At 53.9% G+C, this 19,389-nt stretch overlaps 1 protein-coding gene across 3 annotated transcripts in view; it reads left to right on the plus strand.

Annotated features, from left to right (window-relative positions):
- Positions 1-1,440, plus strand: part of LOC140902443 (sodium/potassium-transporting ATPase subunit alpha-2) — a 34,543-nt gene extending 33,103 nt beyond the window's left edge. For all 3 annotated transcript variants that reach the window (XM_073322520.1, XM_073322519.1, XM_073322521.1), the window contains one exon: positions 210-1,440. In XM_073322520.1, the coding sequence (XP_073178621.1) occupies positions 210-238 (29 nt within the window). In that variant the 3' untranslated portion in view covers positions 239-1,440. The remainder of the gene's footprint in view (positions 1-209) is intronic.
- Positions 1,441-19,389: the final 17,949 nt, after the last annotated feature.

Below are 19,389 nucleotides of genomic sequence, written 5' to 3' on the forward strand. Positions count from 1 at the left end.
GACGCTCGGCTCTAGAGGGAGGCTGTGCCACGCAGGGAATGGACATCATGTCCCCGCCAGCCCAGGCCCATGTCTGACCCACTGTACCTCTCACCCTGCCCTGGCACTGCCATCCCCCAGCCAAGTGCACGCCCTGGAGCCGGGGGCTCCGTCTCTGCCTGCTCCCCCATTTGCTGGCACTGACAAGCTTCTCTCCCTTCCTTTCCCAGGCTGGGTGGAGAAGGAGACGTATTACTGAGCTGGGCCGGCCAGGCGGATTCTCTCTCCACGTCGCCTGGCAGGGAGGGCACTGCTCCGCCAAGGCCGCCTGGCACCACCACAAACCTTAGAGCAGAATGGGGGGGAGGGGGCATCAGCATCACACGCTGTCCTGTGTAGATCTAACGCGTAGGCACTAACCCTGCCGGGACGAGGGGACGAGATGCCGGATCCCTGTCCTGGTAGCTAGGCGGGGAGGTAGGTGGAGCAGGCCTGACTCCAATGGGCCCCTGCTGATTTCCATGTGGGGAGGGGGGGGTGGCTTGATAAGACACAGAGACCCTGGAAGGGCCTATGGGGGAGAGCAGGGAGCCAAGCTCTGGTGGGTCCCAGCCGGGCTCTGTGGAGCCAGCAGCCCTTGGCCAGAGAAAAAGTGAGTGAATATGTGGGGGGCACCCTAGGGCCCCTGGTGTGAGCATAGGCGCCGACTCCGTGGGTGCTCCAGCCCTGGAGCACCCATGGGGAAAAATTGGTGGGTGCTCTGCACCCACTGGCAGCTCCCCGCCCCCCTCGCCCCAGCTCATCTCCGCCTCCTCCCTTGAGCGCGCCTTTCTCGCTTCTCCCCCTAGCTCCCAGAGCTTGCCTGGCTCGCGGCGTAACACGCTGTGGGAGGGAGGGGGAGGAGCGGGAACACGTCATGCTCAGGGGAGAGCTGCGCCAGAGTGGGGATTTGGGGAAGGGGTTGGAATGGGGGTGGGGCCGGGGCAGGGGGGCGCGAGCCCCCACCGGGGCCATGAAAAGTTGGTGCCGATGCCCATGGGGAAAAATTAGTGGATCCTCTGCACCCGCTGGCAGCCAAGCTCTCCTCCCTGCCCCCCCAGCTCACCTCCGCCTCCTCCCCTGAGCGCGTCGCGTCCCCGCTCCTCCGCCTACCTCCCAGCGTTTGCCGAGCTGAGGGGGGGTCGAGCACCCACCGGCGCAAGCAGAAGTCAGCACCTATGGGTGTGAGGATGAAAGGCACCCACAGGTAGGGTGACCACCTGTCCCAAATCAGGCAGGACAGTGCCGAAATGCACAGTTCAAGCCCCGGTCCCGGGACAGGCTCGGGGGGGTGCCAGCCTCTTCTCAGTGGTGTGGGGCTGAGGTAGGCCTTAGGCCGCCATTGCCACAAGGGCCCCCCCCCCAGCTCCTCCTCCTCACCCCCTGAGATCCCCCCCCAGGGGGCAGGCTGAAAGCTGGAGCTGGGCCATAGTAAGAGCCACCCAGGGAGCCCGGGCCGCTGTGGGGAGCCCCAGACCCTGCACCTGCCCTGAGCGGCACATGCCGGGAGGCAGGGACACAAGATGCTCTCAAGCACCCCAGCCCCCCACTCAGGGCAGGTGGAGGCTCTGGGCTCCCTGCAGCAGCCTGGGCTCCCTGGGTGGCTCTTACCACAGCCTGGGTCTGGCTTCTGGCCTGGCCAGGGGGCAGGGCCTTGAGGGGGAAGAGGAGGAGCAGGGGGTGGAGCCACGGAGAGGGGCGGGGCTCCTGCATGCATCGCACTTCTGCTTTTTGAAAAGGTGGTCACCCTACCCCCGGGCCTGGCATGTAGTGGCTCCGCAAGGCTGCGAGCAGATCCCCAGCCCCCCCACACCACTGGGTGGGGGTGCTGGGGGGTTGTTTGCTAGGGCAACACTGCCCTGGGTGGGGAGGCAGGGGGTCTGGTCACTGCTCTGGGTGGGGCTGGGGGTCTGGTCACTGTTCTGGGCAGAGGGGAGGGGAGAAGGGTCTGGTCACAGCCCCATGTGGCAGAGGGAGGGTCCAGGGAGTCTGGTCACTGCTCTGGGCTGGAGGTGGAGGGGCAGAGGAGCCCCCAGAAGCAGGCGCCTCGTATGTCGAAGATGTGCAATAAAAGTAATTTAACCCCTTCCTGCCTCGGAGTTCCTTCAGCTCCACGGCCAGTCACAGCCACAAGCCTGCTTGGGAAGCAGGGACTAGAACGTGGGACTTGGCCTCTGGCTCCATCACCTCTGCCTCTGGGCTAACGGGGAGCACGTCCAGCCCTCGCCCTTGAGCCTCTCGAGGGCAGCACGAGGGTGTCGTGTTCCTCGGTGCCAGAGCCGGGCTGGCCTCAGAGCTGGTCACCCCAGCTGGGCTCAGTGTCGTCCGCCAGGCATGGCTGAGGCCTGTTTGAATACAGTGTTGTACGCACCGCACCACCTAGTGGCTGAACAGTATGATACAGTTTAACGTCCCATTACCTCTCCCTCTTTAAGTTCTACATTCCCATTATTTACCATAGTTACACTGACACGCTCTCTTTGAAGTTCAGTGCGGATCAGGCCGTTGAGTGTCTCTAAATCATGCTGGTTTCCTAATTACAGAACCTGAACATGGAACAACTTGGTCATCTGGCTGTCCGTTAGTTACGACTGGCTCTGGTCGGTTTGGCAGCCTTCTTGATCTGCATCTGCCATCTGCAGAGTTTGCTTTGCTGATTGTTCTTTCTGAGGAGCAAACTGTAGATGCTGATGATTGCTGCTGAACTCTCCATTGTCGGTCTCGATCACATGTGATCTGGGCTCTGAATTCTTTTTCTGTAAGAAAACTGTAAGTAGATCTTGGAGGTCTCGACCAAGGTACTTTACCATCCCTACTATACCTCTCAGTTCTGGTCCATTCTATTCTCAAATTGCTTTTACTTTCTCAGGGCTAGGACTGATTCCATCTTGTCAGTTCCAAAAACTCGATTTGGGATAGGCAGAAAATGTATTTTTCTTGTTTACCTTGAATCCAGCCTGACTGATGAGGCTTCGGACTTCATTGTGTGTTTTGGTGTGGTTCTTCCATGAAAACTACAACTCCATTTGACAGGTTTCAGAGTAACAGCCATGTTAGTCTGTATTCGCAAAAAGAAAAGGAGTACTTGTGGCACCTTAGAGACTAACCAATTTATTTGACCATGAGCTTTCGTGAGCTACAGCTACTTCATCATCCGATGAAGTGAGCTGTAGCTCACGAAAGCTCATGCTCAAATAAATTGGTTAGTCTCTAAGGTGCCACAAGTACTCCTTTTCTTTTTGCGAACTCCATTTGAGTCTGCTAACAGTGCTGCCATTTCTCTTTGGAAAATTTCAGGTGCTCTGGCAATCCCAAAAGGTGATCGTCAAAAGCAAAATCTCCCAAAGGGTGTGATCAGTGGAATCAGTTTAGCACTTTCTTTGGCTAAAGAAATTTGCCAGAATCCGCTCAAGGCATCCAGCTTGGAGAAGCTCCTTCACTAGAGGTTTTCAAAAGGAGGCCAGGGAGCCATCTGTCTTGGATGGTTTAGACACAACAAATCCTGCATCTTGGCAGGATGTGAGACTAGATGACCCTTGCGGTCCCTTCTAATCTGTGGTTCTATGAATACTGGAACTCCTTTCACTTTGGAGAGGAAATCATCCAGTGTTGGGAGGATATATTTTTCTCTTACAACTGCTTCATTAAGTCTTTTAAGATGATTTATATTTTTAAATTATTTTTTATAACTGGTACCATTGGGGTGCACCACACTGCTGGCTCAGAGATTTTCTCAATTATGCTAGTTAGCTCCATTCTCTTTAACTCAGTTTGCACTTTATGAAGTAATGGGATAGAAATCCTGCTAGGTGCATGTACACTATATGGCTCAGCTTTGTCTCTTCAGGTGATTTGTACTGGATTTCCTTTCAGAAGTCCAAGTTCACCAAATATTCCATTGAATTTTTCCACCTTTCTCACTAGACACCATCATGGTTGCCACACTGCGACTCAGAACATTGTTGGTCTGTGATCCTTTGATCACATACACTTTGAATGCATAGCTTTTGCTTTTGTAAGTTGTTTCTGTGGTGAACTGGCCCATGAAGTTCAGAATCCCTTCAGGGCTAGTCCGGGCTAGACTTCAGCTCTGGGAGGGGTTGAAGGTGATTGTAAGGCCCTTCTGAGGTGACTGTGATGTTAGCTCCTGAGTCAATTTTAAAGTCAATAGTCTTGCCAGGAATATTCAGTTTCACTTTCCAGGCAGGCTCTGTGTCATTATAAGTGTTAGATCCCGGAAACAATGGCTCTTGATGGTCTGTAATATGAATCAAATCCCTGACTAGTTTGGTGCAGCAAAGAGGGGCAAAATGTCCATATTTCATGCATTTATTACACCATGCATCTCTGGTGGGACATGCATCATCTCTTGGGATATGACTTTTTCTACACCTTGTGCGTGTAGGCTGGAATTCATCCCTCTTGGCCTGGGAGTTCTCTCTCCTTGCTTCAGGTCTTATAGGAATGACTTAGCACTCATACTGCATCTATTAACAGCTTCTAAGCTAATTTCTTGTTTTTCAAGTTTGGCAAGTTGCTCTTGGTTTGCTGTGTCACCTGCTCAGACAGCTTTGCTATTTGAATAGCTGTGGCTAGAGTTAAATCTGTCTTCAGCTGTAGCTGACGAGAAAGGTTTTTATCTGTTAACCCAATAACCAGCCTGTCTCTAATATTTTCATGTTTTGCATTCTCAGAATGACAGCCAATGTCTGCAGAGCTCTTATAAAACATTCAACATCTCCCCCTGGCCCTTGAATTCTCTGGTGAAAACATGTTCTTTCATAAACCACATTTTTCTGAGGTGTAAAGTATGCATTAAAAATAGCCAGAACCCTTTCATTTGTGACTGCCTTCATTACAGTCAAAGGCATAAATTACAGATGATACCTGCATGTCTCCAGTTTCTTATACAGCTTTGTAGCAATGCAAAATCTTGTCAAGTACGGCTTCTAGTCTGTCCATAGTGAAGGTTTGTCAAAGCTGAAGTTCTCTGGGGCATTGAAGAGCGGCGTGTTGATGAGATCCTGCAACCTTTGTTGCTGTTTTCCTTCTGGTTTTTTCATAGTTTACTCCTGACATCATGTCATGTTCCTCTGTACCAGATCTGGCCTGGCTACAGAGCTCGCTTATCCACCCCAGATGTATTCATCATAAGATCCCTTAATGCTCTGCCCAGTCTGGCTGACGTCTGGTTAAATAAGGTGCCACCTCACTCTGAACAGTCTATACAGCGTAGCATTCCACTGCATGGGGGCCACCGTCTCCCCTCCCCAGAGCATCACAGCAGGAGGCACCTCCTACCATGGGCTGCTCATGGACATCTCTGGCTGTGAGGCGGGGGCTGTGTATAATACTCTCCTGGCAATGTGGAGGGGGGAGCACATCTGCAGTGGGCCAGCCCCGCCATTCACATGCCATTGGGCCCCTGCCTATTGCATCCTGCCAGCCCCACCCATCACATGCCTTTAGGCCCCTGCCAAGGGCCTGGGCTGGGCTCTTGGTAGGTGCTCAGCAATCACTGGAGGGATGGGGGGTAAACATGAGGGGGATTAGGCAGGAGGACTGGGGGTCAGGGGTTTGGAAGGGCGGAGGAGGAAGAAGTTGTGGAATGGAAGATGTGGGAGGAACGGGCAAGGTGAGGGGGGCAAAGGCAGTTCAGAGAGAAGGCGGAGGCTGGATGGGGATGTGGTGTTGGGACTGACAGGAGGGGCTGGTAGGTAGATTGGGGATGGGAGCAGGTGGGTGGGGTGAAGGCTGGCAAGAATGGGGGAGAGGTGCAGTGGAGGATGGGGGTGAGGGCTGGCAGGGAAGTGGAGGGTAGAAGCAAGGGTGAGGATTTGTGGGGGATGGGGTAGGGGTAGGGGTGAGGGTTGGTGGGGGATGTGGGTGATGGGGTAGGGGTGTGGTGTGACGGGGGGGCTCCCCCTGCCAAAGTGTTGTTCTTGAGCCCTTCTGCTCCCATTCTCTCCCTCCAGCATCTCCTCCCCTGAGAGCAGCCCCGCCCCTGCCCCTGCCATAAGGTGCAAACGCGGGGGGCTGTGTGCCCATCAGGCTCTGCAATGCAGCTCCCACCCTTCGCCCCATGGCTCCAGCAGCATGGATCCCACCCTGGCAATGGCGCCCCCCATTGGCCAGCAGGTGATGCCGCTGCCCGAGCACTCGTGCTGGTAAGAGGAGCTGGGCTGTCGATATAAAAATAAGCCTCTGGGTCAGCAGAAAGAGCCGAAACCCCTCGCGCCCGCTGCCAGGGCCCAGGCATTTCGCACTGATTAAAATAAGAGCAGCTGTTGGGCTATAAATAGAGCCAGGGCATAGCTTGCCTTAAAGACCAGCACTCCCAACAGCGAGAGGTTCGCGACCTGCCCCATGCCACCTGTCCACAGGCAGTCACAGTGGGGCACCTGGCATTCCCTTCCCCCGACTCGCGTTGCCCCAGAGTCCTGGGGGGGTTCGAGGCTCCTGCAGGGTCTGCAAAGCCAGAAGTACTGCACATGGGTGCTAAATCGTGCCAGTGGCTGAGATCAATTTACACATTGCAAAGCCATGGCCAGTGCATGGAAGGATTCACTTAGGCCAATAACGGGGCCCTCTCAGAGAGAAATCCGCCCTTTGCCAGGCTCGCCTTTCTGCCCGCAGAGGGGCCGATCTCACCAGAGCAGCCCAGAAGTTCTCACGATTTGCGTCATGGCCCCGATGAGGATGGGGGCCCCGTTGTGCTGGGCGCTGCGCACACACAAGGAAAACTTGTGCTCTGCCCCAGAGAGCTTCCAAAGCAAGGATGAGACAAGAGGCCACAGGGCAGTTTGTTTATGGCACTTTCTACCTCTTTGTTTTTTGACACCACAAACTGTTCCCGCCACGTCGCATGTGCCTCGTAGGGGAAAGATGTGCGGGTTGAAGACGCCCACGTTCTCGCCGCAGATGCTTGGGGTCCAGAAACAGCCCCACAGCAAGCCACAGACGTCACCCTCCTACACCGAAGGCCTCGTGCTAATGTTGGCACTGCAGACTGAGCGGTGGAGGGGGCTTGTGGCGAAGGCACCAGGCTGGCACCCAGGAGATCAGGGTTCAATTGCTGGCTCTGCCATAGATTCTCTGTGTGATCTTCCCACTGGAGCTAAGCGTGTGGCCTCTCTCCAGCCCTTTGCCGAGGGCTGTGGTCATCCCTGTTGGGAGGGGGCAGCTGTAGGAACAGAAGTGCCTCATTAGACTGGAGGGAATTGAGCTGGGAAAGCAGCATGAGCAATAGCCCCAAAGTGAGTGCGAGGAAGCAGAGTTGCTGCGTTACCCTTACAGTGACCCTTCGGAATAGCAGCGTTATCTCCTTTAACCCAGGGGGGATTAGATCCACCTTGGTCCCATTGTCACTTTGATCCCAGTGCTCCAGGATGTGAGAGCCCTGGCGGAACAGCTCCACCAGGAGAGCTCAAGAGCCCAGCCCCCAGATGTCCCATAGTGAGGGCTGTCCTCTGGGAGAGACAAGTTCAGTCTTGGCTCTTCCATCTTCACATGAGGCAAAGCGGGGATTTGAACTGGCACCTCCCAATCCTGGCTGGGTGCTCCATGCACTGAACTAAAGGATATAAGATCAGGGCAGGGAGCGGGGGCAGGTGTCATCTCTACTTGTGACTCTTCTGTGGGGTTTCAACGTGCTCAGAGCATGTCTAGTAGATCCCCCCATGGGCTGCCTAGTTTGTGAATCCCACTGGGGCTCGAAAGCGAGTTAGGTGCTTGCGGGGGGGGAGGGGGTGTCAGGATCTCTATGTTGGTCCAACCACCCAAATTTAGGTGCCTCAGGGACTTTAACGGTGGAAATTCAGGCGCCGAGGAACTTTCGGCCCCTATAGGGTCAGGAAGCAGCTGAGCAGGGAGTTGTCAATGCCAGTGGTGCCTAAATGTTGGAATGAAGCATTAGGTGCCTACATCCCCCTTGCGAATCCCACCCCTCGGCGCTTTAGAAACTCCCATAAGGCGCCCATCTGCATCTGTAGGCACCTAAACCCCTCTGACATCTAGCCAGAGTTACCAGTTCTGAATGATTTATTTTCTTGAATATCCTTAAAGGCAACACAAGCAACATGAAGCTGGCAAATTAAAAGCAGAGTCCCCTCATCTCTGTGTGCAGGGAAGAAAAAATTGGCGATCGTCTTTAATGGACCCCAATTTCCCAGGATGACTTAGGCTCTTTGATTACTGTTGGCCTTTTCACACAATGACAGGCCGGTCAGTTTCATTTCCTGGTTCTCAGCCAAAGGCTGTTGTGTTTGGGTCCTTGAAAATCCACACTAAATTTCCTCTCCCCATTTTGGCTTTATACCTCCCCCTGCCCCCTTCACAAATAAAAACCTGACCGTTTGACAGGCTTGCGCCTAAATGATCATTTAACCCTTTCAGTGCTTTTAAAAAGAGCACGGGAAAATGGTTGGGCATGCAAGCTGCAGTGGAGAGAATCCCTGGGCCCTTTGAAATCTGCCAGAAACACCTACCCTTTTCCGCTCCCCATTAGGACAGTAATAACACATTGCATTTCTATTGCAGCTTCGGCCTTAGTGGAGTCCAAATCAGTCACTTCTCTGATCACTGAAATGCAGCCACCTTTGGGGTGGGAACGCAACAGTGCTGCACATCATCTTAGGACAGGGAGGGAAGAAGAAACCACCTGTATCCAGCTGAAACTGCAGGGAGACAGAATGGAATTATCCCAGGTAGATTTGGAGTCAACGCCACAGCTCTTGGGAAAAGTGCTTTGAGATCTCTAGAGACCACAACAGATTGGAACAACCAGACACAGCCCTCAATCTGCTCCCTGCAGCACAGCACCCCATAGTGCGGCACTGGGACATTGGAGTCACTGCTGACTGTGAGGGGAGAGCTCCCCCTACTGACCTTCCTGCCCCCTGGGTCATTGGGTCAGCACTGACTGAGAGTGGATAGTTCTCTGAAGACGTCCATGCAGTGTGCAGCAGCAGTCAAAAAAGCAAACGGGATGTTAGGAATCATTAAAAAAGAGATAGAAAATATGATGGAGAATATCTTATTGCCCTTAGATAAATCCATGGTACACCCACATCCTGAATACTGGGTACAGATGTGGTCCCCTCAACTCAAAAAAGATATACTGGCATTAGAAAAGGTTCAGAAAAGGGCAACTAAAATGATTAGGGGTTTGGAACAGGTCCCATATGAGAAGAGATTAAAGAGGCTAGGACTTTTCAGCTTGGAAAAGAGGAGACTAAGGGGGGATATGATAGAGGTCTATAAAATCATGAGTGGTGTGGAGAAATTGAATAAGGAAAAGTTATTTACTTGTTCCCATAATATAAGAACTAGGGGCCACCAAATGAAATTAATGGGCAGCAGGTTTAAAACAAATAAAAGGAAGTTCTTCTGCACTCAGTGCAGTCAAACTGTGGAACTCCTTGCCTGAGGAGGTTGTGAAGGCTAGGACTATAACAGGGTTTAAAAGAGAACTGGATAAATTCATGGAGGTTAAGTCCATTAATGGCTATTAGCCAGGATGGGTAAGGAATGGTGTCCCTAGCCTCTGTTTGTCAGAGGGTGGAGATGGATGGCAGGAGAGAGATCACTTGATCATTACCTGTTAGGTTCACTCCCTCTGGGGCATCTGGCATTGGCCACTGTCGGTAGACAGGATGCTGGGCTGGATGGACCTTTGGTCTGACCCAGTATGGCCATTCTTATGTTCTTAGGGGAGAAAACCTCCTCCTGAGCCCTTACCCCATGCCTTGCAGCACAGCGTCCCCTAGCACCTTACTGGGGTATTGGGCCCAGGCCTGACTCAGAAGGGATACAGCATTGCCAACCCCAAAAGTTCAAAAGGTATGAATCTGACTTCAAAAAGTAGAGAGGTTGGCCCCGAAAACATGAGTTTAAAAAAGATTAAATTGTGAGTATTGGTCTGTTCTCTGACCCTGAACTTTCCCTAATTCTAACCCCCAAGAGCCGCATAGCAATTCTGTGCCCCACATCAATTAATTTTGTGCCTCAGGCTCATCTCTCTGCCCCTTGCCCCTGTTCCTACTGCAGCTGTGAGGCTCTTTGCTATGGGGAAGGGGGCAGCTCCAGCAGGGATGCTATTGTCCCGGTAGGGGGGCAGGGCTGAGCTTCTGAGCTCTTTTGGCTCCTTCTGGCCCCTTCTCCACTCATATTTTTATGTCAGTCCGTGGGGTGGGGGAGCTCCAGCTGCCTTCAGCAGCAGCTGTTTGGTGTGTGTATGTGATCTATGTTCTATTAAATGTCAAAAAATGTTGTGAACACAGAGTTAAGGTTGCCTGGGAGTAGCTCATGCCCTTCCAGACTGGCAAGATCAGCAAAACTCAAACTTCAGAAAGCCAGGATTTGGAAATATAGTGCGAAGGTAACAGCCATATCACCTTAACTCTGCCCCTTGTAGCTGGCAAAAATTAGCTGCACACACTCCAGCTGCAATCAGTGAGTCAGGGGCAGCTGTACTGAATGGTGGAGGAATAAACTGGAGCAGCATGGAAGGACAGTGACTGTGAAATGAGAGGATGGGGGGGTTAGTTTGAGGAGCGGCACAGAGCTGTGACTGTGTCAAGGAAAGAGATGTGTGTGTACCTTCAGGTTCCAGTCTGCATCATTCAGTACAGAATTATGTAGGTTGCATCAGTAGCAGCTACTTCTTTTAAAAAAATAATTAGATAGGTTCCTGGAGGCTAGGCCCATCAATGGCTATTAGCCAAGATGGTTGGGGTGCAACACCAGGCTCTGGGTGTCCCTAAGCCTCTGACTGCCAGAAGCTGGGAGTGGACAAGAGGGGATGGATCACTTGATGATCACCTGTTGTGTTAATTTCCTCTGAAGCACCTAGCATTGACCACGGTCGGAAGAGAGGATATTGGGCTAGATGGACCATTGGTCTGACCCAGTACAGCCATTCTTATATTCTTAGCAGGGCAGTAGGCTGTCAGTATCAGTAGTGATGTGCAATATGAGGGTGTCTGTGGATTAAATGATGGGCAGGGGAAGGTAGAGGTGTAGGTGGTATACTGTATGCTTGTGTAAAGGGGTTGTAAAAGAGGATGAAGAGGTTGTTAAACGCTACAAGGGTGGAGCTCTGTCAGGGGAATAGGCTCAGTGTTCAATTGCAGGGCATGTACAAGTAGCAGCTGCCCATTACAGTGACAAGGAGAGGGGGAATATGTGCTATGGGTGTATTTGAGCTTCTTTCAAAGAGGGAACAGTTACAGTTATGTGGGCTTTTACCTTCATGCTGTATTTCCTGATTCTTGGGAGTCTGAGTTTTGCTGCACGTGCCATTCAGGAAGGCCACGAGCTATCTCCAGGAACCCTTAACTCTGCGTTAACAAAGTTTATGACATTTAATTCCCTACTTGTTTAAACAGAAAAAGAAATGTTTGTTGCAGGAGTTAGTGTCATTTCGACAGTTGTAGTTCTCATCCGGGTTTGCAGTTCATATGGCTTCTGTGGCTAGGTAATAATCAAAATACCTGGCTTTTATACAGTGCTTTTCATCAGTAGAAGAAATTCGCAAAGAATTTTATATCTCTATCCCCATTTTGCAGGTTGGAATCTGAGGCACAGAGAGGTGAAGAGACTTGCCCAAGATCACCCAGCCAACCAGTGGCAGAGCAAGGAATAGTCCCAGTCCCAGTTGTCTTTCCACTAGGCCACACAGTTGCTCTGTGATTCCTCAGGGCTCTCGCCACATACAACTTGTTAGAGTGGACTAAGCATAGTGGCCATGTTTTGAAATGTTTGCAGTACACAGCTGCTAACAGGGCTGATGAGAGAAATCTCATCCATGAGCCATGTCCCAAAACCTCAACAGTTTTATTACATGGTGGTTACAGTAACTTTAAGCGTGTGAGAGAAGCCTGGTTGTCTACCTCCTTCTGCACCTCCTGCCCCACTGTTCCTTGCAACATGTAGGCCCCCTCCAACATTTCCAACTCCCCCTCCCCTTCCTGTCCCGTTAAGTCATTAGCTGGCCTTGTAGAAGCCGGTAGCATGTAAGATGTTGCTCCTAACTGTCCCCAACCCCCTGCGGCTATGCACATGTCTCAAAGGCAGCAGCTTGCTGGAAGGTCGCATGCTGCTTTGGTTAATAGCCAGAGCTTCCCACTGAGCTTGGCCTCCCACTCCCATTACCCACCCCCAGCTGGAACTGCTGCCCTGCTTCAGCCAGGCTTCCCCAGCCACCCCCGAGGTCTACCCAGTCAGCCCCTCCTCCAAACCAGGCTCTTCCCCCACACTCTGGCCAGTCCCCACACCCCACAGGGATGACGTGGATCTTTGCTATTCATTTGCTGGATTTCAGTTGTTTAAATGTGCTTTACCTTTGTTCCCTCCACCCCAGATCCCAGCTTACATGGGGATCAGGGAGAGGGGCTCAGACACTCACAAGGAGCTGATCATCCCTAACTGTTCACAGTTCATCCTCAGATTCCTGCCCAATTTCACAATTGCTAGAATCTGTGAACTTAACAAAGAATGTAATGAAATGTGGTTCCCCCCACAATCATAGTGGGGGAGGCTGTAACTTGAGAACCTCCTGCCTGACAGACCCCACATTTGGATCTTGACACTAACTCCAGCCTATACTCTCATCTGGCATAGAAAAATTCAAGCCAATCTATGTAAGCAAGCAGATTTTAGAGCACAAAGGATACATCTACACTGCAATACAACACCCACAGAGCCCAGGCTCAGAGCCCGTGTCCATTGGCTCAGCCTTGCAGGGCTCAGGCTTTGGGGCTAATAATAACAGTGCAGACATTAGGGCTCAGCCTGAGACTTTCTGGGAGGCGTTTTGGCTTCAGTTATTGCCCCCTTTCCGGTCTCCCCAATAACCTGCTATTAATGTAACAAAGCACAGTCATCCAGTGATGCCCGGGACAGCAACCAGACAGACATGGAAACGATCACAGAGCAGCCCCACGTGCTGCACAGCTGTGATTGGCTGCTCTTCCACAGGAGGCCAGAAAGAGTTGCTGGACTGGCCTGGAAATTGATAATGACCCTTACTTAGCCCCACCCACCTACCTCCTGCAGTCAGCACCCCCTAGTGAGCCCCCACCCCTCTACCTGCTGCACAGTGCCCCCTGCTGAGCCTCCACTCCTCTACCTACAGCACAGCACCCCCTACTAAGTCCCCAGCCCTCTACCTACAGCACAGAGCCCCCTGCTGAGTCCCCAGCCTGCCCCCTACAGCACAGCAACCCCGCTGAGCCCCTGCTCCGCCTCTTGAGAGCAATGCTCCCTAGCATGCCACCTCCTTGCCCCCTGCACCACTGTGCTCCCTACCAAGCCCCCACCCCTCTTCCTGCATTGCAGAGACCCCTGCTGAGCTCCCACCCTGCTCCCAGCAGTACAGTGCCCCCTACAGAGCCCCATCCCTCTCCCTGCAACACAGCACCCCCTACTGAGCCCCCATCCCACTCCTTGGAGCACAGCACCCCCTGCTGAGCCCCAGCCCCACTCCCCACAGCACAGCGCCTCCTGCTGAATTCTCACCCACTCCCTGCAGTATAGCGCCCCCTACTGAGCCCACAGCACCACTCCCTGCAGCACAGCACTCCTACCATATACCCACCCTGCCCCCTGTGGCACAGTACTACTGAACCCCAGCAGTACCACGCCCCCTCCAGCATTCCCACCCTGCACAGCACCCCCTGCTGAACCACCCGCACCACTCCCTGCTGCACACAGCTTCCCGATGAGTTCCCACCCCACTCCCTGCCACACAGCACCCCCTATTCCTCCCTGCCCTGCTCCCTGCAGCACAGCACATCCTCGCACCATGCTGGGGCATGTGGGGTCAGTACTGACTGTGAGGGGAAAGCACCCCCTTCTGGCTCACACACTGCCTGCATCACCCAGACGCTACTTGGGGGCCCGAATCTGTTTGTCCCAGGTGGTCAGAGAGGATCCCAGCGCAGGGCAACCCAGCCCCAGAATCAGTGAGGTGGGGACCCCAGAGATCACAGCTGTGACTCCCACTTGAACCTGACCTGTGGCCATGGGGGATGGAGGTGGGCCGACACACTCCAGTCCCAGCTGATGTTTCCTGGCCACGGAGCCACCTGGGATGACTCCACCTGGCAGCCAACTGGCTCCTTTGCATAGAGCTGAGCGGTGAGTGAGCTCAGAGCTGCCATACATGACCTGCGACCAGCCAGCAGGGGGGGAGGGGGGGCTGAGTTTGGGTGGGGGCTGAACCCTCCTTCATCAGTCACCTAACAGACCAGGGGTGAAGGCAAATGGCAGAGCCACCCACCTGGCTGGTGGGGGTAGGGGGCTGGGCAGGGGATCAGGATTATAACTCCCCGTGGGGGTGGGAGGAAGAGGTAGATGCCACCAGCTCCCTTCCCTGCTGCACATCTCCTTCCCTACTAAGTATATATGTGTGTGTGGTGGTGGGGGGGGGGGTCATGGCAAAATAACTGGGGGCCTTTAGGAGTGAGATCATGCCTGGCTCAGGAGAAACAGCTGTGTCTAATGGTTATTGCAGAGGGCCGGGAGCCAGGATGCTTGGGTTCTGTTTCTGGCTCTGGGTGTGAAGTGAGGTCTTCGGGGGCGGGGGGGTGTTGGAAGCTGGGAGTCAGGGCTCCTGGATTCTATTTCCAGGCTGTGAGGGGCCTGACAAGTTGCTCACAGACCCTCTGGCTTCTGCCTCCAGCTGGGATTGAGGGCTGCAGAGTGAAGGAAATTCTCTCGCTTGGGGGGAGCTATGCAACACCCCCTGCAGTAGACAGGTTGTTTGGTTCTGGTTCCTTCCCCTCCCAGCATTCCAGCTGCACAGACTGGGGGTGCTGACTCCAGCAAACCCAAAATAGAGAGTCGGAGAGAGAGGGAGGCGGGGGAGGGCCTCCTAAGGAGGCTGAGAGATTTTGGGCACTGCTCGGGTTTCACTTGCAGGGGAGGGGAGGTGGTTAAATATCCACCATGGTTTAAAAATAAGGAGGCCCAGGCTCAGGGTCATTCGAAACTGGGGCCAGCACCTCAGAGCTGGGTGGTGGGGTGGGGGTGCTGCCAGGGGTCTGGGAGGAAGGAGCGAGATGTTAAGGAGCAGCTGCCAGGCTGGAAGGAGCAAGAGGGGCACACCCCATCCCTCTCTCTGGGGGACCCCGTCTGGCTTCAACGCATTAAATGCTCATCCCCAAACAGACTTCTTCCACTCCCGATGCACCCCACCCCCACCCCAATTCCTTGTGACTCTCCCCATCCAGCACACCAACCCTCCCCCAATCGCCTGTGGCTCCCCACATCCCTCCTGATTCCTCTGGCCACCTCCAAAACAAAGTTCATTTGTCACACATGTGGTTCTGGCCATGCGTGGCCTTGGTGTGGACCACAGGTGATTTTTACAGCTTGGCTCACACAATCTCAGAGCAACATGTGCTGACTGCATGCACCCCAACGTCATGCATGTAATCGCATGCAATGGCATGTAAATGACGTGAGGCACCGATGAACCACATGCAACCCTTGCTGAGGTCACGTATCCCATCAACGGCACAAACATGCGACAAGAGCCATGTACGTGAATCCACATGAGACACATCAGTGCCACATTTCAGAACTGTCACTGACCCATCAGACTGCAGGAAGCTCACATATGGCACATCATTGCCATGCATCGGGCACATGAGCCACACGTGAATCCCGGAGGAGCCACACCGAGGCAGGCTGACCCATGGGGTCCAAACGTTAAACAACAAGGTGGCTGCAAAACACGTCCAAGCAGCACTGAGGTCATACATGTGACGTCAGGAGCCTCATCTTCATCGCTTCACAGAGGCTAAAGCAGACGGGACATTAGATCATCCAGCCTGGCCTCCTGCATCACACAGGCCAGAAAACCTCAGGTATGTCTGGACGGAACCCAGTAAACTCTGTCTGGCTACAGCATCTCCCAGAACAGCCTCCAGGTGGGACAGGAAGCCATCAAGCCATGGGGATCCACCACTTACTTCCTGGGGGCATCTGTTGCCGTGGTTACCCACCTTCACCGTTCTATATTTGGGCCTAATTTCCAACTGGAATTTGTCCAGCTTCAGCTTCCAGCTATTGGGTTCGGTTCTTCTGCCTTTCTCCATTCAAAGAGCCCCTCAGGACCCGCTGGTTTCTCCCCATGAGGATGCCTTATATACGGCGATCAAGTCCCCCCCTCAATCTGCTGTTGGATGGGCCAGTGCTTCTCAACCAGCAGTACGTGTAACTCTGGGGGTACACAGAGGTCTTCCAGGGGTGCAGCAACTCCTCTCCCTTTTACAACAGGATGCATAAAAAGCTCTCGCGAGGTCAGGACAAATCACAGTTTCATACAGACAAAATGAGAACGTCAGCAATTGTTCAGTAACCGTGCGTCTATGACACTTGTGTACTTTTATGTCTGATTTTGAAAGCAAGCCATTTTAAGTGATCTGAAACTTGGGGGTACGCGAGACAAATCAGCGTCCTGAAAGGGGTACAGTAGTCTGGAAAGGTGGAGAGCCACTGAGTTTGACCAGTGATACTCAGACCTCAGTGGTTCAGGAGCCAAATTAACTATCAGCATTACCCAACAGAGCCACAGGAGTGTGAATTCATGGTTTCCTTTAATATATATATTTTAAAAGCATCCTGATTGGTTAATAACTTAGACTGGTTAATAGTCACATCACAGAGAGTTTTTATATCCTGTGCTGGAAAGAGCCGTAGGAGCCGCATGAAAGAGCCACATGCGGCTCATGACCCTCCAGCCAAGTCCCACGGATCTGTACGGATGGAGTCCCTCGAGATGGGGAGAAGTTGCAGGAGCCCTGGGCGGTTCTGTGCCCTGGGATCTCAGGGCGCCCGACCACCTCAGGCCGTCTTCCTCTTCCTGGGAAAGAGATTAGACTGGGGAGCTTCCAGAGGGGGGAACCCAGAGCAGGCTGGGGTGGCCAGCAGGAGCTGCGGGAGCCAGGGCAGGCAGGGGTTAAAGTAAGGGGCTGCAGGGGGGATGCAGCTGAGAGAGGGCGAGGTGGGGTGGGAAAGCAGCCCATTCACCCTCCCCCCTCCTCCTACCAGGTGGTGCTGTGCACGTTCCCGCTCTTGCTTCACCCCTGGTTTGCCCCACAGAGCAGAACCTCCAGGGCACATTGGGGGAGGGGCGGAACCTGCCTCAATGAAGCAGGCCCAGGAATTTCCCACTGGAGGGCAAGAGCAGCCCCCTCCCCGCAGGCCCTGGCTCTGTCCAGGCACCTCCATCTACCCCAAACTGGCACTGACCCTGCCTTTCCCTGCTGGCCTGCCCCTCACCTACATACCCATGCACCCCGCCTGCTAGCCTGGCAGAGGAAGGAGGCAGGACTGGCTTTGCCGAGGCATTGAAATGACTCCTCTTCCCAGCCATAGGCTACAAGCAAAATCACACTGTGACTCAGTGGCAGAGCTGGGGATAGAACTACTCCTGCGGGTATTCTGTGCCACAGAAATAAAAAAAATCTGCGCACAATATTTTAAGATTCTGCAAAATTCTGCACATTTTATTTGTCAAATAAATGTGGAGGCTCCAGCATGGCACTGGGGGGCACAAGCCACTGGCTGCACTGAGGTGGGAGATCCCCCCAAGCTCCACCCCCCCCAAGACATGGACTCAGCAGTAAGGCTGAACCCAACCCTGACAGCCCAAGGACCGGGCCTGCCCCAGAAACACCCTATGGCCCTGCCCCTCTGTGCCAGGTGCACCAGGTGTGGGGCAGGCAGGCTCAGCAAGGCAGGATCCAAGTGTGGAGGGCCTTCGTGTGGAGGGATCCAGGTGTGGGGTGAGGGGGTTCTGTGTGGGGCAATCTGGGTGCGGGTGGCTCAGTGGGGAATATGAGTTCGGAGAGGATCTGGATGCCTGTTGTGGGGTTCTAGGTGCTCTAGGTGCAATGGTAATGAGACTCTGCAGGGAGGTTCAGGTGAAGGTGGTAGGGGCTCAGTGGGGGAGGGGGTCTGGGTGTGGGGGGATAGAGCTTGGCAGGAGGATCTGGGTGTAGAAGGTTCAGTGGGGGGTCCCAGATTCTGTGGGAGTAGGGCTCAGTGGGGTGGGGATCCAGGTGCAGGTGGCTCGTTGCGGTGGTCCAGGTGTAGGGAGAGTGGGGCTCTACAGGGAGGTTCTGGGTGCAGGGAGGGGGGATGAGGCTTGGTGGGAGAGTCTAGGTATGAGGGGGTCTGGGTGCACGGGGGTTAGGCAGACAGAGGAGCAGCTCCCCCTACAGTGATTCCTTCCCCTGCAGCTGAGGAGCGATGGGTGCAGGAAGCAGGCAGGGAGGGGGGAGTTTTCAGAGCTTCTTTCAGCCTGGGGAGAAATCTGGGGGTGGGTCTGACCCAGCCCCAGATTCTGTGCAGGGGAAGAGGAAGCCCGTCCTCCCCAGCCCAGCCAGGACTATTAGCTGAGCCCGGGGCTGGGTAGGAGCCACCAGCTGGTTCTTTCCTAGTCCTGCCTCCTGCCCCACAGTGATTTACCTCTCTGCCAGCTGCCCTGGGCACACAAAACATACTGCTGGGGAGAGTCATATGACCACTCTTGTGGCTTCCCTTTGCTTCCCCGTCAGAAAGTCATTTTTCTGCAGGGAAACAAATAAATCTGCGGAGGACATGAATTCTGCGCATCTGCAGTGGCGCAGAATTCCCTCAGGAGTATAGAACCCAGGAGTCCTGACTTCCAGCCCCCCCCCCACCTGCTGTAATCACTAGACCCCACTTCCCTCCCAGAACCAAAACTCAGGAGTCCTGATTCCCCACCCCCTGTTCCTCTAACGGTTTAAACAGTACAGACTCAGTTGGACAGCAGGAGTGCCCTGCTCCAGGAGACAAAAATCTTCATAAAACCCTGAGCAATAAAAATGAGAATCTAAGACTGTTCAGCCTTGGCCCCATACAGTAGTCACTGCCCCTCTGTCTCTGCTCTGTTCATGGGGAGGGAGGCAGGCCAGCACAGCGCCTGAGAGGCAGGGGCCTGGAGCACATAGCAGCACTGTCAGCACATGGCACAGCCTCGGCTCTTGGCACCTGCGAGATCCGGGCTGGTCATACAGCAGGAGGCACGGGCTGGTCCTTGGGGAGCAGACCTGGGTCCCCGAGACTGGGTCTGGTGCCTCACTTCACCGGGGCATGCTCACCTTCACAGCTCATCCTGGGGGCAAAGCCACAGACAGACAGATAAAGGGGTGTGTATGGGGATACGGGACACGTAATCCCCTTGGGAGTCTGCCAGCTCTTGGAAAGCTTGGGCCATTCCATAGGGGAGGGTGCAACAGATAGCTAGATTGATGCATACTAGAGATGGGTGGATGGATGGATGGATGGATGGATGGATGGATGGATGGAGGGTCAGACAGGGATACCAAGAGTGGA

The sequence above is a fragment of the Lepidochelys kempii genome, chromosome 24 (assembly GCF_965140265.1).
Source record: "Lepidochelys kempii isolate rLepKem1 chromosome 24, rLepKem1.hap2, whole genome shotgun sequence".
In the NCBI taxonomy this organism is placed as follows: Eukaryota; Metazoa; Chordata; order Testudines; family Cheloniidae; genus Lepidochelys; species Lepidochelys kempii.